The following is a 24,454-nucleotide window of genomic DNA, read 5'->3' as shown; positions in this document are numbered from 1 at the left end:
ACAGTATGATTGGCTGATGATTTTAGCTTGTATTAATTGATAGAGGTTTAATTCTATCTGAAAGAATCATTTGGCTGTCCAATGTTTAGTACTGCACATAGTCACACACTGCTGATATAATTCATCTTGGGTAGAGACTGCTCAACCGGCTTTCTTATCAGCACCCACACTGCAGATACACACACACCATTTTCTTTTGATGGATCGCTCAGTAATCATTGTGAAAGTGGCCTACTTCCTGCTGCTCCATTATTCGGATGTGGCCTATTTCTGTGGTCCGAGCTTTGCGTCTTCATAGTGTGATCTGATGCCATGAAAATGTCCTGCAGCCAGGAATAGTTCTATAGGATGACACCCGGAGGCTCCCACATCAAACTGGAAGTCATCCGGTCAGACATCTGAAAAAAGCTACATAAATTTAATCCACATGCAGCAAAATGTTAAGTCCACGTGAATTAGTTCATGTCCATAGATAAACATTCATCATATCATCAGACTGAAGTAATGGTGTCACTTCTCTCAGTAGCACACAATCTGCAAAATTGGAAGTAACAGTGCGTAATTTAGCAGAACAATGCTTTGGCAATTTGAAGCTCTCTGTCAATTTTACAACATTTCTATTTGTACACTCAGGACTGATTCCACTGAAGCCAGCAGGCAAATGCACATATTACAGGAAGGAGTTCAGTGTCACACACAGAGGAATTCATTCAGTGTTTCAGGTATAGATCTTTTCTTTGCCCCCACATTTGAACAAACAAGCTGGTTTACTTAAAGTAAGCCTATTAAAGTGCCCATATTACGCTTATTTTCAGGTTCATAATTGTATTTCGAGGTTGAACCAGAACAGGTTTATTTGGTTTAATTTTCAAAAACACCATATTTTGTTGTACTGCACATTGCTGAATGTCGTATTTTCACCATGTGTGTTGAACTCTTAGTGTTAGTTACAGAGAGAGGCATCACGCTTCTATCCCATCTTTGTTGGGAGTCACGCATGCCCAGTAGCTAAGTAATGCTAGCTAGGTACTGCTAGCTAGAAGCTAGCGCCGCTAGCAGTTAGCAACCTCCTTCTCAATGGCAAAACAGTTCTACAACACAGCCAACTTCACCCTACAAAAGAAATTGTATATACCTACTAACATGTCCCTCGTCTGCAGGTATTCCACGCAAAGTTGCAAGTGCACCCTCGTTTAGAAGAAGTCTCCCGGCTAATCCTGCCTTGTAATGACTGAAGTTGGAGAAACGCTTAGCTGATGTGGTATTAGCTAAAGTGGTTAGCACACACTAAATGTTTTTGCCGATTTTGAACACCTCACCCGGAGAATGAAGGCAGGATACATTCAGAAACCCGTATCTCACTCAAAACACAATAGATGTTTTTTTTTTGTATGCATGTGGAAGCACCAGAGACACAAAAATAACACCCCAAATTCCAGACAAGTGTTATTTTCGTAATATCTGCCCTTTAATGGTAACAGAGACAGCCAACCCTTTCAGTAATGTCAGCTACATATAATGTATGTTATTAACACTTTATTTTAAAAATATGTAGCTCTCCAAAAATGCTCCTAATACTGTTAATAAGAAAGAGAAACATTGTTAGTAAATATGAGTTCAACTTTTCATTCGTAAGAGAATTAAATGTCCTTTGTCTTTTTCATAAGTTACAAAGAAATGTTTTTAAAACGTGATATGAATGTGTCTGTTGTCTTGGGACTAAACATTTTAATATTTTATGTTGTAAAAGGGTCAGATGGAGAGAAAGACCACTTTTTCATTTGGATTGAATTAAGTCTCACTTTCAAATTTTGCAATCAGTGTGTGTGTGTGTGTGTGTGTGTGTGTGTACGTGTGTGTGTGTGTGTGTTTTTTTTTTTTCTTCATGTTTGAAAGCCTCAGCGTATGTCTGTGTGTGGTCTGACTCATTTATAAGCAAAGCCACTTCTCTGGTGTGAACTTTGAAACTGATATTGAGTTACGCAGAACAACACTGACTCCACAACAGGCAGTAAATGCAGAGCTGTAACCACATGAGAATAGAAGCTTCTGGAGACTTTGACATGGCAGCCTCTTATGGTGAGTTATTCCAAGCAATTTAAAAAGATTGTGGGCAAGTATATTTGAATGTGAATGAAAGGGAGATTGTGTATGTTTCTCAGGTCCAGAGCCAAGCCTGTCCCAAGTGGTTTTGTTGTTACTGGGTGAGAAACAAAGTGGGAAGAGCTCAGCAGGAAACACCATTCTGGGAAAACAAGTATTTGACAAAAAAACTACTCGCAGCTACAAAGAGAATGGCACCACCTTTGGGATACAAGTGAATATACAAGTTTGCAGATTGGATTTACTTATTATAACTCTAAATGTTGCCTTTACTTACTTTGACTGAATTTAAATCCACCAGGTGACAGTGGTGGACACCCCAGGGTGGATGTCCTACGCCACCACTCCAGACACAGTATCCCGGGAGCTGTGTAGAGGTCTGACCCTCTGCCACCCAGAGCCCCATGCCATCCTGCTAGTGCTGTCCACAACCTCCACCTTCAGCCTACGGAATTGGAAGGCCATGGAGGTCCACCTCAGACTGCTCCAAACCCCCATCTGGCAGCGAGCCATGGTCCTCTTCACCCATGGAGACAAATTAGGTAAATAATGATCATTTACTGCACCAGTGTGTGATATGTTTTCTTTATGCTCATTGTTTATGTTTCTGTATCTCACAATTAGTGCCAGCGGGCAGTAACTGTGTTTGTACATTTGCATGTTTTATTTTCATTGACTTGTTCCCAGTTGTTTCAGAAGATCACAAGATTATTCAAAGGATAAATAAGAAAAACAAAAGTCCTGTATTGTGGTTCATTTTTGCTTTTTTCTAGAAAAAACACAGGATATTTTTACCTCTTTTGGGGCTTTGAATGAAACAATCCAAGAATGAACTAATCACAATTCATATCCACAGCAAGGCCATAACCTGTTGTGACAGGTCATACGCAGACAGACTTTGGCCATTATGGAGCTGGATTGTTTTTTTTGTTGCATGCGAAAAAATAAATGATCTGAGAGAAGAAGAAAAATGTTTGAGAAACGTTATCACACTGATGGCAAAAAAGCATTTTATCAGAGAAAAAGTTTTCATATCAATAGCAAAAAATTATATTTGAGACAAAAAAAATTTTATATTTTAATTTGACATTTTTTAAATTATATCTGAGAAAGAAAATCTGTCTCTCTTTTTTAAAACTCTCAAATATATATGTTTTGCTATCAGTGTGAAAATGTTTTCTCTCAAAACGTTTTTCTTCTTGCTCTCAAAACCTAAGTCTTTGCTCTCGATGCAATTTCTTGCTCTTGTCTCAAAAAATTTCTGTCGCCGTGAAAATAATGTCATGGGCGGGGCAACGTTCCTATTGGCCAGTTAGGTGAGCACCATCTCGTCTTGGGAGTCGATCTGAATCATTACACCGTTGTCGGTTGAGCGTGGAAGCTAGCGTTAGCTAACTAGCTGCCAGCCAGCTTCTAAATAAATACATTTTAATTATCTAAACACAGACATTGTTAGAAAACTCCGCCACCGACCTTGATCTGATCTGATCTGATCGGAGCTCCAGCGGGACAATAGAGAGCCCCACACCCAGTACCAGGGGCACAACCCCCCTGGAGGTCACCGCCAGTGTTGGTGGAATAGCAAGCTCTCCATGTCCTGCTGGAGCTCCAGTCTGGGCAGAGAGAGGGGCTCCGAGCCTGACCTTTCCCTTTAGCAACACCATGAGGTAATGGTTTTGAAAATAAATGTTTTCACAACTTTTATATCGACTTTCAAGAAATGTTCAGATTCCACCTCAGGATGAATTGGTCAACTTTCATTCGTTGTCCACCAACACCTGCAAAATGAATGTCATTCCTCTCAGGCTCAGCTGTATCTTTAGTGCTATGTGAGCATGCTTACACCCTAAACTAACCTGGCGAACATTGTACCTTCTAAAGATCAGCATGGTAGTATGCTTACGTTGGCATTTAGCTGTAGACTCTGAGTCGTATTCATTCATTACTAAAATTATGGTTCTGTGGCTCTGTCCATTGCAATGTATATCTAAACCAGTGAGGTTATTTATACTGCAGGACACCTGCCTATACAAGAACACATAAGGCGACAGGGTCGGACTCTTCATTGGCTGCTGGAGCGATGTGGCAACAGGTACCAGGTTATTAGCAGCCAGTCCGGGGCCTCTGAAGCTCAGGTCACAGAGCTCTTTGAAAAGATCCAGAAGATGATGGAGACTAACAAGCGTGCCAAGTACATCCAGGACCGGATGTACACCCAGGTGAGACGAGATGTGAGCATGAAGGAGATCAGGAGTTTGCAAGGAAGACAAGAAGAAATAGAAATGACAGTGATGCATAATGTGCATGATGGGGGGATGGGACAAAGGAAGCAGATGGCCCCGAGATGGCTTTATATGCCCAAAGGTGGGTATAGGAACTTTGATTAGATATTTCTAATTCTGCACACAATCAGCAAGCAAACTGGCATGAAATGTGGGTAAGTTGTGTACATGTGAAAAACAATGCATTTTGCATCACTGCAGGATTCCCAGCCGGGCCGGTTGGTTTTAAGCCTGCTCTTGGTCTCATTCTGCTGGGAAGGAGGAAGTCAGGGAAGAGCTCAGCCGGAAACATGATCTTGGACAGTGAAGAGTTTCAGATTGACAAAAAGACCACGACGTGCTCTGTAAGCCACGGGGAAGTATCAGGGCAGTCTGTCACAGTGGTGGACACCCCCGGGTGGAGTCTGTTTGGTCTGGCCAATGCCAAGCAGGTCAGGACGGAGATCAGTCGGAGCCCCGCCCTCTGCCCTGTGAGGAGCAAAGTGTCATTCTTGCTGGTTGTACCGGTGGGCTCGTTCAGAGAGAAAGACAGGAGAGCTGTGGAGATGTACCTCGGCATTTTAGGGAATGATGTATGGAGAACAACTGTGGTGTTGTTCACCTATGGAGAGGAGCTGAGAGGAAGAACAGTGGAGAAACACATCGAGCAGACCGGAGAGCCTCTACAGTGGCTGCTGGACAGATGTGGCCACCGGCATCATGTGTTAGATACAAATCCAGGAGACAAGACTCAAGTCAATCAGCTGCTGGAGATGGTGGAGCAACTATAGGAAGTAAATGGTAAAAAAACTAATTACTAAAAAAACTAACTAATTTCTTAATATTAAATTATTATTGTAGGAGAAGAACATTGTTGGAGGTGAATGGGAGATGGCACAGCTAACTTTGTGGATAAAAGCATATGGACATTTCTGGGGGAATAAATCTAGTTTTTTTACTTGGGTTAGTGTTTATTTTGTTTCCCCTGATTGCCAAGATGTGGGGAAAAAAATTGAAAACCAAATGTCTTCTTCATTATTGTTCTCTGTGTGATTTAAAAAAAAAAGAAAGAAAAAAGTTTTCTAACATAATTGTTTGGGCATTTAATTGAGAGGACAGCTGAAGACATGAAAGGGGAGAGAGAGGGGGGAATGACATGCAGCAATGGGCCGCAGGTCAGAGTCCAACCCCGGTCCACTGCGTCAAGGAGTAAACCTCTTTATGTGGGCGCCCGCTCTACCAGCTGAGCTCTCTGGGCGCCCATTCTCTGCCAACAGACACAGGAACAGTTTCTTTCTACAAGCCATCACTCTGATGAACAGCTGACTTCTGACTCACAGTGCCAAGTTCAATTCCTGCACAATAACCCAGCAATACTGTCTCTATCAGTCTGTTTACTGGTTCCACTTATTTATTCATCCTTCTCTATTACAGAGCTTCCACAGGGTTCCTATTGTATTGTAATACACTACTAATATAATAACATAATACTATTTATTATTTGCACCATGCTCCATACTTAAAATAATAACTACCATAATTATATTTTACTCTTGCATACTTTGCACTATTCACTGCACTATTTTCTCAACCTGTGTAGTGTGTATTGTTTGTTTTGTTGTTTGTTTTGTATGAGTAAGCGCGTTAGAGCATTACGATCCAAAGCTAAATTCCTCGTATGTGTCCACCTACCTGAAAAATAAAGCTGATTCTGATTTCAATGCATTTCTGTGAGATTCTATATACATTTAGTTTTTGGTTTCTTTAAAAAAAAAAAAATATTGACAAATAATTTGGTACTTATAAAAAGGGGGGGGGGGGGGGGGGGGGGGGGAGATCAGAACATACATGTTCTGATTGAAGTAAAGTTTGATTTCATTTCCAAAAATTAAAAAGGATGGTTGATGCAAATTTTCCAGAAAGATTAGAATAAATTAGCAGCCTACATCAATTTCCTTTTTATATTTTTTAAGAATTAGGAATAAAAAGTCACTTCCTTATTTAAAATCAGATTTTTCAGAAGGAAGCATCAGAGTTTCTTCCAGAATGTGTGTGAAGCAAGATTATTCCAGTAGAAAACATCATTTTGAACAGAGACTATTTCTTTTTGAAATAAATCTCGGATAGATACAGCCTAACGTTTTAATCTTTGTACAGGTTAAACATGTCCGACCAACACCAGTAACAACGTTATCTAGTGGTAGGATATTACAGTAAATGCAGATAATGTTGAGCTTGTGAAAGCCTCTGAACACCCACACAGGTGATTGCAGTTATTCGGGCTGATTAATGAATAAAACCTTCTTATGCAACCAAAACACAACCTAACCTAACCTCAGGGAACGTTCCCGCAACCAAAAACGAACGTTCCCAAAACGTTCTGGGAACCAAAAAGTGTTAGCTGGGTTAGACCTCTGCTCAGGTTGAAGGTGGGCCTTAGATGGGCATTTACTAGGTCACAAATCATAGCTGTCATTTGTCCGGGACCTAACACGGGCAACAAAGCTAACAGAAGTTAGCTACATTCGCTCCTGTCCCTGTTTTGTAACGGGAGCTGTTAGCGGCTACAGGAAGAGCTCGGCTAAGATAATGTTGACTGCGTTGGTTTGTGGAGCTGTGGTGTTTCCAGGGCTTTTCTACAGCTTCAGGAAAGTACTGAAATACACTTTTACACACTGGAGTGACGCAGACGTGGTTTCTGTCAGTGAGAGGTCAGCAGCACACACACGAGCCGATTTACTTCGCCGAACTTCTTTAAGCTATACGGCATTTTAAAGTTGTCTTGCTGATTTCTAAGTTAAATAACGCAGTGCAGATTTACTTACTTTTTTATATAAGTTTATATAAATAGCTGGCAAATTCGGCACTAACAATGAAACAAGGGCTCGTGTCAGTTTTATTTAAATAAAGAGTTACGTTGAATAGCTGCGTGTCATGAGCCGTGTCAAAAGTTTGAATTTTTGAAAAGTTTCCAGTTTTATTTTTGTGCATAACAAGGACTAGTCATTTTTGCTTGCTGTTTCTTTAGGCTGGTGTCCGCTATCCATGCTTCTTTGGCTACTGCAGCTGGAGTCACAGTTGTGACTTCCTGCAGGGACGTCATGACTGACAGGTGAGTCACGTTTGATATCTCATTATGTGTTTTAAAGCTTTTAGGGCATAAACAACACGGACACAAAAAGGAAATAAGTTTACTGTCTTTTCCACATTGAAGGAGAATGAAACAAGAATTGATTCAGTGAAAATGTTCGATGTATTCCCATACAGCCACTGGCTGGTCAATTGGTTTGTTTTGTTCGGAGCTCCCTATATGGCCAACGACATCTATGCCATGTATCTGAGCCGCTACCATACTCAGGAGGCCAGAGGTAATTCCAGTTTATACACCGGCCACTCTCTTCAGACAGTGAAGGCTCTCCTCCTGAAGGACAGGATGTTGGTCCTCCATCACCTGGTGCTGCTTTTCATTTTCCTGCCTATCACTCTGGCAAGTATGGGGAGGAATCACTGCCATAGGGTGTTTATACAACTGATAGCTCAGTTTTATTATGGACACACACACACTTGCAAAAGAGGCAGGCATACTTACTATCACACAAGCACATTGCAGAGATTTGAACGTATAACAACCAGGCATACACATGTCACACACAGAATAGGGGCTGACCAAGTCTGCTGTTTCTGATTTGCAGTTCTTCAGAAGGGGACTGGGTGATTTCTTCATCGGCTGCTTGTTCATCACAGAGTTCAGCACTCCTTTCGTCTCAATAGGAAAGATTCTCATCCAGGTAAACCATATAGGCATCATACAAACCTTTTAACGAGGATAAGGTTTTCAACCCTAAAATTGTTATACACAAAACCTTCTAGTGGCATGTGAATGTTCAAATATATAAAGAGCTCAAGAAAATATCCAGGTTTTTCAGCTTTTTTTGGTGGAGAGCCCACTTTGTCACAGGGACACAATCTTCAAACTTACATTTTGACGTGTCAGTACCTGTGTGCACCATTCCCATCAGTGACTTAACACTAGTTGAATTTTGGAAAACTGGCATTTGTGGAAGGTAGAATAGAAGGAGGTAGATTGTGATGTCCACTGATCCTCCTGTCCACGTGTAGAAGTGGAAAAGACACTGAACCACAAATTGATCCCAATGTTTGTGTGTGTAAATGAAAAGCAAAGTGTAAAGCATGTTTGATTAAAACCATTTAACTGCTCAAGAGAGAAATTCAAACGTATCCTCGGCGGTGGAAGTTTAGTAACAGTAGCAATACCACAGTGTAAACAATACTGTTACAATTAAAAGTCTTGCATTACAAATATTACTTCAAAGTGCGCAAATATAATCATAAAAATGTACTTAGAATATGAAATGTAAAAGTACCAATGTCGCACAATGGACCCTGCCGGTTTGGTGTTAAAGTTTCATAGATTTGTTTTTGTTTTTTACAACTGATGCGTTAAAGTATGAGCAACATTTAAACGTCTAAACATAATTTTTAAAGTTAAACATTGAAATGAAAACCAATCTTCCAGAAGATTTGGCCTAACCAGTTGTGTCAAGATCTCCCATACGTGTTCAGTAAGGTTGCGATGTAGTGACTGTGAACGGCATCGCATGATTCACATCAATTTCATACTCAAACCAATCAGTGAGACCCTCATGCCCCGCTTTGAAGCATTTCCTGTCAGATTCTGAACAAAGATTTAAAGGATTTTATTTATTTTTATTTAGAAGATGTTAAATAATTCCTCTTCTTCCGTCATCTACCTTTTCTTCTGTTCCACCCTAAACTGGTCCCCTAATATCCAGCTGGGCCTTGATGACACCAGACTGCACAGAATCAATGGCATCATTGTCCTCTTGAGTTTCTTTACGTGTCGGATCTTGGTCTTTCCCTTCATGTACTGGATGTACGGCCAGCAGTTTGGGATTCCCCTGCACAGAGTTGCCTTCCATCTGCCTCTGCACTGCAACGTGGGTAACCTGGTGATCCTGGCTCCACAGATCTACTGGTTTAATCTGCTGCTGAGGAAAGCTAACAGACTCTACCTGCGACAGAAGGGAGGGAATGGAGACAGAAACAAAGACAGGCCAAAGACAGACTGAAGATTTCACCGGTTTATAAAATGACCTAGTTTTACTTTTTTTTCTTCTTTGAAATTTAAATTTTTTTTTCTGAGAAACTTTTAACCTTCATTTCTGGACATTTTATGACTCTCAAAATACTTCTTCAAAATATAGTGATTTTTTTTTTTCCTGCGGCCCTAACCCTAATATATCAACATACCGAGAAGTTTGTCAGCTGTAACTATGTGAAAACAGAACATTCCTAAAGGATGTGTTACAGCACTGTTACTACTCTTTACTATTTGCAAAGAAGATTTTAGCAAAAACCTTTTTTTCAACAATCTTTTTACATGACCAAATTATGTATCGATTGTGCTCTTGAAGAGTAGGCAGTGCTTATGTTTGTATGTCCCAAAAATCACAAGGTGCCCCAGGTTTACAGTAGATACATTTGTACTGAAATTAAAAACATACTATCTGAGCCCAACCATCCTGTTCAAGAGCCTCTAACGGTTCACTTTCAGAGCAGATATGTGAATATTACTGAGGAAGCACAAACATACATTTGCTGTGAAATATTGGCTTTTTATTTACATAGATTCCTAAACCATCACTTTGTGATCAAGTTTAAAGTTAGCCAAGTGCAGTGTATAACAAGGACCACAAATTAGATCTTTTTTTTTATTATCAGCAAACATGCTCAAAATCTACAGAGAATTTTAGCGTTTGAGAACCCTAATTCTTCAGTGGAATACAGATGAAAAATCAGTGTCTTAAGCTGCTGATGACACAAGCTGAGCGATCTTCTGCTGCAGGACGGCCTTCATCTCCTGGTTCTCCAGGTTGTCTGTGATGGTGGAGAAGAAGTGGCGGGTGTTGTCGCTTTCCAGCGGGCTGCTGCTGTGTGGGAAAGCGGCCATGATAGCCTCATAGTGGCTGAGGATCTCCAGACTGGACAGGAACAAGGGTTCACACTGGCCTCCTGGCATCATCACCTGAGAGAAGGACATTTAACCACTGAGACCTTCATCCAGATTTAGGAAAATGAATACATTAGAGGAGTCTGAAATATTGAGTGTATCCCTCTGGAACTTTCTCCCAAATATCTATTGGCATCTTCAATGTCAAATATTTCTATTTTGACTTTCAAAGACCCAGTTAGTTAAACTCTACTATGTAAGAGATATCTGAAAAGTTGTAGGCAAACAAATTTAGATATGCGTGGTTCTCAGCTAGAAGATCTTTATATATTTTCTTTTATCTGTGGTGGTTGTTAAACATATAACCCTAGCTCCATGATCTTCAGCTCGGCCTGTTGTCATCTTTACCTAGAGTTTAATACAGGGGCATGAATTGAGACCTGCAAACAAATACTTACTTCATAGGTTACTAAAAGTTACTCCCATCAGAATCAAGACTTCTCCGTGACCTTGGTATTAATATTTCTTACCTGGATGTGCTGAACATGGCAGAAGAGCTGGCTGAGTACAAAAAGGACTTCTTGGCTGGGAACTGTCTCCACCTCCTCCTCCTCCTCCTCTTCCTCCTCCATTTGGCAATCTTTGGATTTCAGAGGAGAGCCTTTTGCTTGTTGAAGCTCTTTGGACATTTTAGGAGCTTTGACTGAAGTGTGGGAAGGGCTGGAGTCTCTAGGTACTGGTGTTTGAGGAGACGCTGAAGCAGGGACAGTCAAAGCACCAGATGAAGGAAGAAGCAGCTTGGCTCTTACGGAGTTCATAATGTCCCTCACAGCGTGGGCGTATAACCTGCCAGTGTGTGCCCAGCCGTCTGATGGCAGCCAGTGGGAGCAGCTGGACCCGCAGAGCAGCTGAAGGACTCGAAGCAGGAGTACAGACAGGCGGAGATCGCATGAAAACCTCCTCAGATCCAAGAGGGGCAGATAGTCCACGTACTCGAGCGAGAAGGGAACGTGGAGGCGACTCGAGGTGATCAGCTCCCTAAGGACTCTCAGCAGTCTGGTCCACTGGGGGACCGAGCACCAGGGCAGTGTCTGGGTCAGAGCCACCAGCAGGCCTTTGCTGAACATGTTGACGTGGTCGGGCCGGCGCTGGTCCAGGGAGAGACGGGACAACATGATGGACTGCAGGGAGTCTGATGCAGAGCAGCACTCCATCCAGGCCAAAAGACCTGTACCTTGGCCATACTGAGGGAGGTCCAAACCTGACCACTCCTACAGAAGACAGGGAGACCAGATGTACAAAGGTGTGTGTGTGTGTGTGTGTATATATATATATATATTTTTTTTTTTGGGCTGTTCAGTAACAAAGGTCACGTTTCAGATCTGCTGTGACCAGTAGTTAGTTATTCATTATTGTAACACGCTGCCAGGTGACCTGGTTGGGTCCATTGATAAAGTTCACACAGTTGATCGTAAACTACGTCAAGGTTATTTGATTGCATTCCTGCAATAAATATGCAACCCATTTTTTTTGCAGTCTCTGACAAAAGGTGCCCTGCCACACAAAACTGTTTTTACTTGCATTTTCTGAAATGTGAGGTCCATACAGTACGTGTATGTGTCATGTCGTGAATGTGAAAATGAACTGCTACCTCCTGTCAGCTCTAGCCACTGAAAAGAAATAAGAGGAGAAATCAGGCCAATTACAAAAGCTGGTCAGTCTGACATCATGCTGCCTGAGCTCATTACTATTCATGAGCTCACCCAGTTGCACTGGGTAAAGGAGACTGATAGCCAGGCTCTCATTGGCTAGCTGTCAGAGTCAAGCAGTTTAGCTCTTTGAATATTAATGACAACTTCTTGCAGGCTTTCTATACTACACGAGAATGGCTTGAAACAAGGTAACAAAAGCCTTTTTTTCCCATGGTAAAACTTCAGACATTACCACAAAGTAATTAAATACGTGTGGCAGAGCACCTTTTGAAAATGTGAGGCCGCCGAGCCTCTGTTCATCCTAACAGACAAGTATGTTGCATTTAGATGGGAAATCTGGGTTTGTAGGGATCTAGGCATGATGATACCTTTAAAAGACACTCAAGATTAAGGGTTAATCAAGATTGGTTCTTACCTGCTCAGGTAGATCACACACAGTCAGCAGAGACGACGGAACCTCGTTTTTAAAGTGTTCCCCCCAAATAGGCTTTAGGTGGAAACAAATGGTCCAGTCCAGTCCCTCCATTTTGTTGTGGAGCCAGAACAAAGCTCTGGACCAGCTGCTGGGGGCCGCACCCACCTCGGCACCCACCACCTGTCCCAGCGTGGTCAGCACAGACACCAGCAGCTCCTTGGTGTCCATGGACCAGTGGTGGACAGTGCTGTCTAGTGGTTGCTCCCAACATCTAGCAGAGATTTCAATGGATACGTGTGGAAAACAAATTCAAGGTATATGGATCTGGATTGAAGGCCAGAAGAACACTCATCTTACAAACCTCAGAGTCTGGTTGAGCAGCTGGGCCAGGACATAGAGAAGGGGGAAGGGAGAGCAGTCCAGCACCCAGTGAGGAGACAAGGCTGGTTCGTGGACTTCCACAGACAAAGCAGCATGGAGTAGTTGCAGACTCAATTCTATATCAAAGCAGCTTTTAGCTGGAAGAAAAACAAAGAAGTAAGTTGAAGCAGACACTCAAAATTATTTTCCTTACATGAACACATACTATAAAACAAACATTGACAAAGAATCCTTAAAGCTGCACTAAACATGTGAACTGTAACCTTTTCTTTGGTTTACACCAACCTCTATGACAAATAGGCTAAGCGATCTTCATTTGATGATGAAACTAGCGGTTGATAGCTACAGAAAAAGCTATTGAGGGGAATTTGAGTATTTTGTCGAACCCATGCTAAACCTTTTTGAATGAAGCTGATGGTAGTCATACAAATAGTAAGCGCTGGTATTTAATATCACAGATATCTTATTCATTCAATATCAGCATTGTATTGGTCTAGCTGCCTCATTAACATGCAATTTATAGTTCTCTTTAAACGGAGAAGATTCATTAACTAACATTTAAGGCTGGAAAGCTAAATTAGTTATTATGAATGTGATGGAACACTCACCCGTAGTGGAGAGGTTAGGCAGGACGAAGATGTTGACGACTTCCTGACGTGTCAGAAAACTTTGCCTCCGTTCTTCCTCTCCGTCCACTGTCATGACAGGCGTCATCAGCAGACCCAGATACTTGAGGAGCTGCTCCTTCTCATTGGCTGACAACGATTTGGTCTTGATCATCTCCTGTAGACACCTGCAGAGTAGAGCGCTGCCACTCAGAGCATCCTTTCCTCCATCTACACCTTCCTCTGCCTCTCTGCTTTCATCGTCATTACTTTGAGCTTCGTCTTTTCTGTCCCTCTGTCCTCTGAGTCCAGGCAGCTGCTGCAGGATCTCAGCCATAAGAGAGAAAGCGCCTTTGTTGAAAATAGCTGAATGACAACAAGACCTCAAAGCTGCTTCTGGGTTCTGAAACGCAACCCGAGCTACTAGAGAGACTGCTGTGTTCAGATTGCCCTGCGATGTCGCCGCTGACGCTCCACCCCGTCCTTGGATGATGCAGTTGAAGGCCATGTTGAGCTCCTGTTCAAACCCGCCGGCCACAGCGGAGGGGACGGAGCGCCCAAAGAAACCCCTGCTGGACAGTCTCAACATGGCAGCCAACGCTTTGTTCTTGTCTTCTAAGGAAAGCGCAGAGAAAATGTCTGCAGTGACTTTCAGCAGCTTCCTGCACTGGCTCACATTTGGGCTCTCACTGTGGAGTTTACTCATGAAGGTGGAGGTTAGTTTGATCAGTGTGTCGTGCTGCTGGAAGGCTGCTTGGTTGTTTTCCAAGCAGTTTACCCAGAGCTCATCACAGGCAGCAAAACTCTGCTCACTGACAAATAACACTGCAAAATCCCGATAGTCCTCCAGGCGGTGACTGATGATGGTCGCGGTGACAATCGCGTTCACACCAGCGAGGCTCTCTGTGGCAGGGAACACCAGCGACTCCAGCAAACCTCTGAGTTTATTCTTCGCAGTCTCCTGATCATCCATTTCAGTCATAGTTTCAGGTGCTTTGGCTTTCTGTAGAGCTGCCAGGACTCTCTGGACACTTTGCTCTAGTTTGAACGCTGAGTAGCTAGAGCTGTCATTAACTTCCAGGAGCCCACTGTTTTGCCAAAACTGAGAAACTTCTGTTATAATCTTCAAAGCTTCTTCAAGCTTCATCCTGCTGGGTTGAAACTGCGATGGTGTGTGACACGCACGTAGGTCTCTCTGAGCCTCCTGAATAAGTTCAGGACTCACTTTCTCATTTTTCTTTTCCCTGATGCTGACTTCTTTAGACAGGATGTGCATCTTCTCTTTGGTAGGAAGCACGACCGTTTGGTCTATCAGGAACGCTGTGTGCAGAGCATCAAGAGAAATGGAGAGGGCCTGGAGGCAAAGGTCTGTTGTAGTTATGTGATCTTTTATGTCTTTAAGTGCATGAAGAAGAATGTGTAGGACATCAGCGGTTGGCGACCGTACGGGTGGATCTGATGCTTCTAGCTTGAACCTCTTGGCAGCCTGAGGGGACAGACTTGGAGACTCAGACAACAAACGAGCAAATTGTCTGGCGAACATCGTCTCCATGCTAGCCTCTCCTCCCTCTTCCTGCTCATCTCTGCCTTTCCACAGTTCCCACCACACCTCCAGAAAAAGTCGAATGTCATCCTCTCTAGTAGGGCTGCTCCTCACGTGTTGCACTAGCCTTTCAAGCTCAGTACAGATCCGAGACTGAGGAAGACAGAAGAGGAATTGGGCAAATATCTGAGCAGCCGGCATCGACCTCACCACTTCCAGCAGGACAACATGGTTGACGTCGGGGAGGCCGTTCTGGAGGGAGAAGAAAGGGTTCTCCCTCCAGGCCGTTTCTATGTCCTCTCCAGTCTCCCTGCACAACACCTTCAGCCACACAGCGCATACTAATTTCTTTATCCAGCTGACGGCCGCTGTCACATCCTCTCCACAGATTTCTCTGACTGCCTCCAGGACCACATGTCCCACCCTGCTCCAGTCAGCTTTCTCAAGCGAGGACAGGGATGAGGGGAGACACAGTTTATCAGCCAGGAGGAAAGCACCCTGAAGAACAGCCACATCTGAAAGCATAGGAGAGCAGGGTCAAAACTACGGAAAAGACTTCATTCATGCGCAGCTTATCATCTAATTCAGATATTTTTTTAGCGGTTATAAATAATAAGACCACCGTGTACACAAGTAGTGATTAAACAAAAAATGATTCTAATTATCAATGAATCTACAGATTGTGATAATTAATAACTGTCTTCCTTTGAAATGATGCCGAACTGAAGAGTTTTATCTAGATTCAGTCTTATTTTTGAATTATAAAAAGGGTGGCAATCTGATTGGTTCATAGCCGTGATATAAAACCTTCTACAACGGCTATGACGTCAAATTCTTTTGCACAATCATTCCGCGTCTGAGAAAAACGTGCGCGGCAACCGCTTCATGCCCCTACCGCAGTGGTCAAACCCGCTTCCCCTGCCTGGAGGCGGCGAGTTACCGCGCGGTGGCGTCAAACCGCTCAAATGGTGTTCGGCCCGACCGACGCCACGCGGCATCACAACGTACGCTTACAGCAATGCTGGTTAAGGCGGTAACTTACAAATGAAAAGGTTTTGAGTTACATGTAGTCGCATTTACACATTAGAAAGGCAGGCATGTTTTAGGGCCATAACGTTAGGTTATCGTACAAAAAGTTAACGTTACCTCTGTTCATCATCATCGTCACAGCTGTTGGATGCAGCTAAATTAAGATAGGTGGGTAATTTTAGTCCGGTTTTCAATTCACATTCATAAACGTTACCACAGCCTACCCGTCAGATTATTGTCTTTATAATCCACTAAACCACTAGTACTGCACACAATACCCTATCTGTCAACATATTTCGCGTTTCGCACGTTTTCAGCAGTATGTCAACAATTTCGTATCAAGCGCTTCCGCTCCGCTCTTCCGCGTCAGCGTATCTCAAGAGAGAAGAGGGACCCGCTGCTCTCAGGGGTTCAGACAGTTCACAGCGCCCCGACAGGACGAAGTCAGTACTGCAGGTAGAAGGACGAAGAGAAACGAAACCGCCTGTTAATTTAAATTATTAAAAAATTAATAGGCGCTATATGTTTTTGGAGCGACAACAAGGAAAGTGTGCTTCATCTTTGCTTTCCTGATTTTTTGTGTAACATGGCACGCACTAGTTTACACGAAACATAAAGCATAGGAATGAATAATTCACCAATATTTACGACACAGACACTCATTGCATTTTAAATGATCTAATTTCATAGCATAGCCTATGTTGTGGGCTACACAATTTCAAATGTGTAGTCAATATTGTAGCCGTCTAACAAGTCACGTGATGCGAGAGGCAGGCAAAGCAAGTTTTCTTTGCTGCAAAATGAAAGTGAAAGTATATATTTCATCTGCACAATTCGGTGTGCTCGAGCCACACGAAGATATTTACTTTCTACCAATGAATAATCATGAGTCTAATCTTAAAGATACTTAGTTTCTTGTATCTATATGCAGGTAAGTAAGTTATCCTCCGCTGTAACCGATTGGGACGTTTTTTAAGTTTGTGTAGGTCATTAGCCAATGACATGAATGATATGACTTTACTGTTTCATTCTGTGTCTCTCAGCTGTCCAGTGTGTCCATCAGGTGTCATGGCTGCCCTGTCAGTTCATTGATGAACATGTATTTGTGAATAATGAGGGTCACACTGAGACTCAGCTCATCCACAGAGAGGCTATGCTGCAGTTTGGGAAAAAAGGAGACACTCCTGTTAACCCACATGCCCTCACTTTCCTGATCACTGGTAAGACCTGCAGCTTACAGAGTAACAGACTGAAAAGGATTATATTCTAATGTATTATATTCTGTTCTAGGATCTAAATTGGACCTGCAGCGGTACATGGGGGGAGTGGAAGCAGAGCAGTTGGAGTGTGAGCTGCGTAGGTACAGTACACAGGGCATCCATGTCCGCTGGCCTGTCTTGGGGGCCAAAGAGTACAACCACTGGTTCAGCTGCACGCTCAGACACGCCAAGGGCCTGTTCACGGTCACCGGCTTCCTCAGACGCCCATCGGACCAATCCCCCCCAGGACAGCAGGACTACCGCAAGTGGCCTGCCATTGGTGACAGAGAGATACTCACCACAACAGGTAACACTCAACACATCTTTCATTTGAATCAATTTGGAATAAAAATAAAAAGTAAGTTAAGTTTTGCTACAACTTTATTCTGGTGAGAATTAAGAATGAACTGAAACTCAGGATAATCATCATAATTATGATGTACAAGTGGTTATGGGACAAAATGGGACACTGATACTGATCTGATGAATTAAAACACTTTTTACTCCACAGTTAACATTAGTCCCAGTTATATCTCAGTTTAGTGCAATCCCGGGTTTTTTTCATGTCTAAGAACTAAATGTATCTCTGTGTGCCTTTGTCTTGTCACATCTGTGTCTATAGTCGCCATGGTCATTAAAACCCAGTCTCCATCAGTGAGAACAGGCCTTGGCTCCCAACAAAAGCTCCACTGCCAGTTTGCTGTTGACCACAAAGGACCAAACGTCACTGTGGAGTGGCACTGGCAGCATCGTGGAGAGAGAGCCAGACTCTTCAGTCATACCAGCCGCACAGGACAGACCCAGGGCTCTGGGGTTGGGCTGAGGAGCCTAGCAGCCGGGGATGCTTCCTATAGCCTCCCCTTCACCAAGATGAGCAGTGAAGGGACGTACGTTTGTTCGGTGTCAGTGGCTCCGCTGTTCGTCAGTCTGGATATAAGTCTGCATATTGAAGGTGAAGAAGAATCAAAGAGGGAATACTAGTTGCAGTTAGGCAAGACTTATATTTTGGGGTAATTAATAGTCTTTTTTGACAAAAAAGGTCTACCACAACACCAACAGCTTTTTGTCAGGCTACTATTCCCACTGTAAATAATGAACTTGCCTGATCAATATTATTATTGTCATCATCAGTATTAGTAATAGTACTAATAGTTGTTGCAACACATAACAGTACAATTAGTAGTAGTAAATTAGGGCTAACTTAGTTGTAGATTAGTACACAGTTGTAGATTGTGCAGTAATGGTAGAAGCAATAGTAGTGTCAATGTTGCTACTGCTGTTACACTACTGCTAATTTTAGTAGCAGTTACTTGTTTGAAATGCATCTAAGTATCTGTTCTAACTGGACCTTATTCACTACTGCACTATTTTACTTTAAATACGGATATTTTTACTTTATACTATTTGTTTACTGTATGTATCGAGCATCTAGATATTTACAGTATATTTTTCAGTTTTTTTAGACGTTATATATTTATATTTATCCCTCTGCATGTTCTGCACACCTATATAAGCATTTATTTATTTTATTCATATAACAATAACTCAACTTTTTCACTGTGTTTTAAATTTTTTCTGTGCTGTATTTTTTTAAGATTTGAACTTTGCACGTCATTTCGTACTACAGTATACTGTCGTATGACAATAAAGAAATCTTGAATCTTGAATATAAATATATTTTGGGAAATACACTCCTTTTCTTAATCTTGCTAAAAATAAGATGAGGAGATTGATACCCTTCTTCTAATCCTAACGTTAGTAACAAACAAGAGAATACTTTACAAAATGTCAAACTATTTTTTTTTTTTTTAAAGGCTTTACTTTTAACACAGTGGTCTAATTAATAATCTTCATATAGGCCATACTTATTTGCCTCTCGATATTAACATAAAATATAAGGCTGCAATCTGAATCTCACAAATATTCTTTTGATTGATTAATTAATAAGTCTATAAACCATCACAGACAATAGTGAAAAACACCCATCATATAGGTTTTGTCTGAGCAACAGTCTCTCTCCCTCTCATGAAGATATTTGATTTTGCACACATTAGCAGCTGGAGTTAAGAGTCAAAACTCAAAAAGGAAACCTCTTGTTGACAATGCCTTGAGAATTTTCGTGACATTTTATTCTCCCCTCTCCTCAGAGCCTCCTCGTGTCTCCCTCACCACCGGACCCATTCTCTCGCTGCAGGAGGGCAAGGAGCAGAGGGTTGCTTGTGAGGCAGAGAGTTACTACCCTCTGGATGTGGAGATAGTTTGGCATGTGCAAGACCCGGCAGTGTCAGGCCAGAGGGTCGGCGCCCCTCTCCCCAAGGTGCTCCAGAACGTTCTGCTGTCGAGCCACAAACACAACCCGGACAAGACCTACTCGCTGACTGCTTTCTTCTACCTCCAGGCTTCCCTCAGGGACTCGGGGAGACAGTTCACATGCAGCGTCTCCCATCAGTCCCTGAGAGTGCCCATCAAAAAGAGCTTCATTCTGACTGTTGAGGGTGAGTTGAGGATACAGACGCTGCATCTCTCTAGTGGTTAAACATGCCCTTGTTCACTTCCCCCATCACAGGCCGCCATCATTTAGGTGTTGTTCCATTATTCTGAAACACTGAAATGATTTAATACAACTTATTTCAGTTAATATTCACATAGATTGTTGTACTTGTGTGATTTCTTTATTTCCAACGTTATCTGTAAAACAAAGTTCGTGAACAAAGTGGAACTGTTGATTCAACGTAACCGGTCTCGCTCAATGCACGGTAGTACTGTGAGCTGCCACACGGTGGTAGTAGACAAACATATCTGACAGCTTACTCATTCTTGTTGTCTGTTTTCTCAGAGCCAATCAGCTGGATGTTTTACCTCACTGTTGGCACCACAATGGTCACACTGGTGGTCGTCCTGTATGTGCTGCTGCGTTACCTGCACTCAGGTGAGTGGGGTGGCTCTCCTACAAACAGGCCAGTAAAAGGATATGTCAGTATGATGATGATGATGCTGGAGTGTGAGGAGTAAAAAAGATAAGTCATATTGATCAATTGTTTGACTAGATTTCACTAGATTCAAAAGGAACATCAAAGAAAGCATCATTAATGGCACTGTGTTTATATCATTTTCACATGTGAAGAGTTGGTGCCTGAAAAAGTTATTATCATTTATTTTCTTCACAGGCAACAAACAGTATGCGCAGGTAAGATACAATAAAAACAAAACCTTTTTGATTTAATCATTGCCTTCAGTGCATACAATATTTTGTGTGTGTGTGTCTCTCTGTTCTGAACAGAAGAAGCCATACTGAGCAGCCTTGGAAGACTGAGATGAACCAAACAGCAAAGCACCACTCCTTCATTTTGTTTAAGAATGTCTCAGGCGTTTGATTTTTGTTTAGTTTGAAGGTGAATTTGGGTTTCTATGAAACTGAGTGTGTTTTTTAGATTGCACTGATTTTTGCTTATGCTAAGAAAACCGTGATGTTGAAGTAACAAGAACTTTGTCTTCTGGATGACCAGCAATCAACCATGCAACAATCACAGATAAAAGGGACACTAAGGCTTTTACGTGTGGCTCACTGTTTTGTTTGTACCATGTGTTGTGTTGGGTGTGTTTTGTTGTGTATGAATAATGATGCACATGCACACATGCAAGTTCACAAGCAACATGACCTACATCCCTGCCGCGGGTTTCACACAATGATCTACTACAGGCTGCGGTAAAGGGCAAAGAAGCCAAACAAATCCTCCAACATGGATGGATCGCAGACATGGATGGAAACAATGCATGATTTGAAATATTGGAGAGAAATAAAAAACGTTGCTAATGTTTTATAAGAAGGCAAATGCAATTCAACAAACATTGCAAACACATTTGTTAGATCTCAACAGCAGACACACACACACACACACACACACACACACACACACATACACATACGTTTTGCTGAGAAATACTGGATCTTACTTCAACTTTTGTATGTTTACAAGAAAAGTCCACAAGGTTCTTTAATGGAATATAGATGTGAGAGAAAAAAGGTGAGAAAACCTGTAGCTTAACAATGTAAGTAAAAGGGTTATAACCACATCCACGAATAAAGATAATTTAAATTGATTAAATATAATAAATACCTTGGGGAAAATGAAGAGCAAGTCCTTGTGTCAGTTATTCCTCTGTGACTAAATTAATCATGTGATCTTAAAAAGGTTATATTATGTAATATTTTATTTTATTTAGGCCTACGTATTAAATCCAAAAATGACCACAATATGTCAGATATTAAGGAAACATGCTAAGTTGAAACGCTATCTTTTCTAAAGCAAGTATTTTCTCCTTTGACATTTCCCTTCTGTGACGTTTGTGTTTCGGCCCGTGTGTTGTTACCTGCCCGTTTAGATTTTGACATCCTGGCCAGGTTTCTCAAATAGCCCACCTGTAAAACCCTTCAACTGTCTATGGTAAAACCCAGTGCGGTAGTAGCCTACAGCCATGGACGCAGCAAACAAACTAACGGGATCAACAGAGATAGATTCTACCCGACCTAAAAAACCTCGGCATGTTTTAAAACAGTTGCATGACCAAAGACGTAAACCCCGGGTAAATGTTAGAGATGTATTTGACAGATGGAGACAGCTTAGAGTCCATAAGGGCGCAGAGTTGGCTTATTTCCTCCTGAACAGGTAAGCATTAGCTTCAGGCTAAGTTATTACGTCCACTAGGGATGGGCATTTAAACATTCGTGTACTCACATTGAATTATATAGAGTAGTCGAGTTAGTTAATTGCAAAAACAATTGAGACAGAGCCAATGAAGTGACCCTTACTGTCACTGGCTAACGCCGCCATGCTAACACATTATAACTGCTTTAGCGGTGGACCAGGCAAGCGGGCCATGGCTGTTTACAACCAACTTGACACACTTAGGACAAAAACTGCAAGTTTGACTTATCCTCATAATGGATACTTTAGCGGTTATTTCCATAATTTTAGGCCTAGAAAGTGTGTCTGTCAGTCGTGTTGCGAGAATGGCGAGGTAAAGTTAGTTGTGTTTTGAGCCGTTGTTACCGTAGTTTTGAATCGAGAAAGTTTGGCTGTCAGTCGGCTACAGAGCTCCGCGTGATAAAATGTCTAGCTAATGCTAGCTAGCTACTCCGCTGCTGTGGAGTAATGTCTGGCTATAGGGGTGGGGGAAAATATCGAGACAGCATAGAATTGCGATATTTTCAATGGCAGTACGTATTTGATATACTTATAGTATCGATCTGTATCCATCTTCTATTATGTGTTTTGCTGCTTGACAATCCCATTTTGCAGCAATAAAACTGAAGTGCGATGAACAAACAGAAAAAATAATCTTTTTAGATAAAACAGAGGACCAAGTTTCCTTTGTCATAATTTAAAATTGGGAAAAATTTGAAGTTGGAAAAAGTTATAAATTCCAATATATGGCAGAATATTGCGATATGTTTAAAATCGCAATAATATTGTATCGTGACATAAGTATTGTGATGATATTCTATCGTTAAGTCTCTGGTGATTTGGGGATGAGGGGCTGGGGGAGACGACTTTCTCCAGTGTTTTGAATTTGGACTTCAGTAATTATTTTAAATGCTAGCTGTCACCTATATATATATACCATATATCACCTTTTAAATATTCTTTTAAGACATCACTTAGTAATAAGGCAGTGGCTTGATAAACATATTTTAGAAGAAGTTTTTTACTCCTACATTGACTATTTATAGTATTCTTAAGTGTAATTCTTGGAACTTATAAATATACTGTAGGCCCTAAATCACATAATGGTTTTTCTTAAACTCACACTCAACTCTGCATATTTGTACACAACTTGGATGTTTATCCAGCTGGCCTCTAGAAGTCCTCTGCTTTTGTAACATGCTCTTTCTCGTTAGCTCATAAAAACATGCCTGTAAACCATACTGAACGTCACAGCTCGTATATGTCAGCCGTCAGCTTTGAAGAGGACTGCTGAAGAGGAACTTTAAGATGGAGTCCACAGAGAGGACTGGTCAGTAGGGATAAAGAGAGCTTTACTTAGACTGAGACCGTGTGTGTGTGTGTGTGTGTGTGTGTGTGTGTGTGTGTGTGTGTGTGTGTGTGTGTGTGTGTGTGTGTGTGTGTGTGTGTGTGTGTGTGGCCACGGTTTGATCGCAAATATTCAGAGAAGCTAAATCAGACAATCAGCACTATCTGTTTGGAAGGCACAGAGTGCAAGAAGGAGAGTGAGCCAAGGAACTGTATCGATGATGCGCAGAAGAGGGGGAGCGGAAGTCTTGGGCACCAGCTAACTCTCTTGCACCGGTTTCACACGGCTCACATGAAAGGTGGGGTGCACCCTCATGGTCCTGGGAAGCTTCAGTCTCAAAGCAACAGGATTATTAACTCTTTTGACAGGTAATGAACCAATGAAACGGGGTGCCAGTTTGAGGCTTACAACGCGGAGAGAAAGATCCACAGAAGCCACCCAAATCTTCTGACCTTCCGTGTAGGTTGGGGCTTTGAACCTCCGGCGATCTGAAGACTTCTTATACTGGGAATACTTGTGAAGCAGAACTTGACGCACCCTGGTCCATATCGTTTAACAGATCATAGATATTCCAAGTTCTTGTGGTCCGTCCAAACCAAGAATGGATGCTCCGCCCCCTCCAACCAGTGTCTCCACTCCACCAACGCCACTTTGATTTCCAGAAGCTCTCGGGTGCCTACATAGGGGTTTCTCTCAACAAGGGACAGTTTATGGGAAAGGAAAGCACAAGGATGTAGCTTACCATCCGTTGGGAGGCGTTGAGAAAGGACCGCATTCAGGCCAACATTAAAGGCACCTCGCCCACAAACTGTCGACTGGGGTCAGGTAACAGAGCAGCAACAGAACTGAAGGTTCTGACATACTTTTGATAGAAATTAACAAACCCCAACAGGCAAATCTTTGACTGCTGATTTTCTCCAAATCCATACTCATCTCCTCTAAGCCACAACACATCCCAGAAAAGTCCCCCTGGGAACGTGAAACTAAAATTTTTCTGCTTTCACAAACAGATCATGTTTAAACAATCTGTGAAGAATAGTACGAAAATGTTCAATGTGCTCATTCATGATTGCAAGAGAAGATCAGAATATCATCAAGGTACATAAACATATATAATTTTA

The 24,454-nt window shown here is 42.1% G+C and overlaps 4 protein-coding genes and 1 long non-coding RNA gene across 7 annotated transcripts; 3 read left to right on the top strand and 2 right to left on the bottom strand.

Moving 5' to 3' along the window:
- Positions 1-1,118: 1,118 nt before the first annotated feature.
- LOC117941730 lies at positions 1,119-21,749 on the bottom strand. Its single transcript, XR_004655963.1, has 3 exons — positions 21,738-21,749; positions 19,680-19,692; positions 1,119-1,248 (listed from the first exon to the last, which is right to left on the bottom strand). It is a non-coding gene; the product is annotated as an uncharacterized LOC117941730 (long non-coding RNA).
- LOC117941709 (GTPase IMAP family member 8-like) lies at positions 2,062-5,198 on the top strand. 2 transcript variants are annotated; one of them, XM_034866738.1, is made up of 5 exons: positions 2,062-2,079; positions 2,163-2,317; positions 2,405-2,645; positions 4,120-4,467; positions 4,596-5,198. In XM_034866738.1, the coding sequence occupies exons 1-5, from the start codon at positions 2,064-2,066 to the stop codon at positions 5,153-5,155; spliced, it is 1,320 nt and encodes a 439-aa protein (XP_034722629.1). In that variant the 5' UTR covers positions 2,062-2,063; the 3' UTR covers positions 5,156-5,198. The 2 variants fall into 2 exon arrangements, with proteins under 2 accessions (XP_034722629.1, XP_034722627.1); XM_034866736.1 differs by having other exon boundaries at positions 4,587-5,198.
- Positions 6,846-10,016, top strand: LOC117941717 (TLC domain-containing protein 3A-like). Its single transcript, XM_034866751.1, has 6 exons — positions 6,846-7,075; positions 7,393-7,476; positions 7,632-7,851; positions 8,057-8,152; positions 9,179-9,511; positions 9,549-10,016. Exons 1-5 carry the CDS (start codon positions 6,954-6,956, stop codon positions 9,473-9,475), a joined length of 819 nt encoding a protein of 272 aa, XP_034722642.1. The 5' UTR covers positions 6,846-6,953; the 3' UTR covers positions 9,476-9,511; positions 9,549-10,016.
- Positions 10,001-16,419, bottom strand: gemin4 (gem (nuclear organelle) associated protein 4). Its single transcript, XM_034866700.1, has 6 exons — positions 16,159-16,419; positions 13,473-15,527; positions 12,845-13,001; positions 12,484-12,754; positions 10,887-11,627; positions 10,001-10,431 (listed from the first exon to the last, which is right to left on the bottom strand). The coding sequence occupies exons 1-6, from the start codon at positions 16,172-16,174 to the stop codon at positions 10,210-10,212; spliced, it is 3,462 nt and encodes a 1,153-aa protein (XP_034722591.1). The 5' UTR covers positions 16,175-16,419; the 3' UTR covers positions 10,001-10,209.
- On the top strand, positions 16,820-21,090 carry dhrs13b.2 (dehydrogenase/reductase (SDR family) member 13b.2). 2 transcript variants are annotated; one of them, XM_034866740.1, is made up of 8 exons: positions 16,820-16,972; positions 17,085-17,261; positions 17,332-17,607; positions 17,923-18,252; positions 19,448-19,795; positions 20,137-20,229; positions 20,496-20,507; positions 20,572-21,090. In XM_034866740.1, the coding sequence occupies exons 1-8, from the start codon at positions 16,927-16,929 to the stop codon at positions 20,574-20,576; spliced, it is 1,287 nt and encodes a 428-aa protein (XP_034722631.1). In that variant the 5' UTR covers positions 16,820-16,926; the 3' UTR covers positions 20,577-21,090. The 2 variants fall into 2 exon arrangements, with proteins under 2 accessions (XP_034722631.1, XP_034722630.1); XM_034866739.1 differs by lacking the exon at positions 20,496-20,507 and adding an exon at positions 20,468-20,487 and having other exon boundaries at positions 20,581-21,090.
- Positions 21,750-24,454: the final 2,705 nt, after the last annotated feature.

Source organism: Etheostoma cragini, chromosome 3 (assembly GCF_013103735.1).
Source record: "Etheostoma cragini isolate CJK2018 chromosome 3, CSU_Ecrag_1.0, whole genome shotgun sequence".
Taxonomy (NCBI): domain Eukaryota; kingdom Metazoa; phylum Chordata; class Actinopteri; order Perciformes; family Percidae; genus Etheostoma; species Etheostoma cragini.
This window is presented reverse-complemented; position numbering and strand designations above follow the sequence as displayed.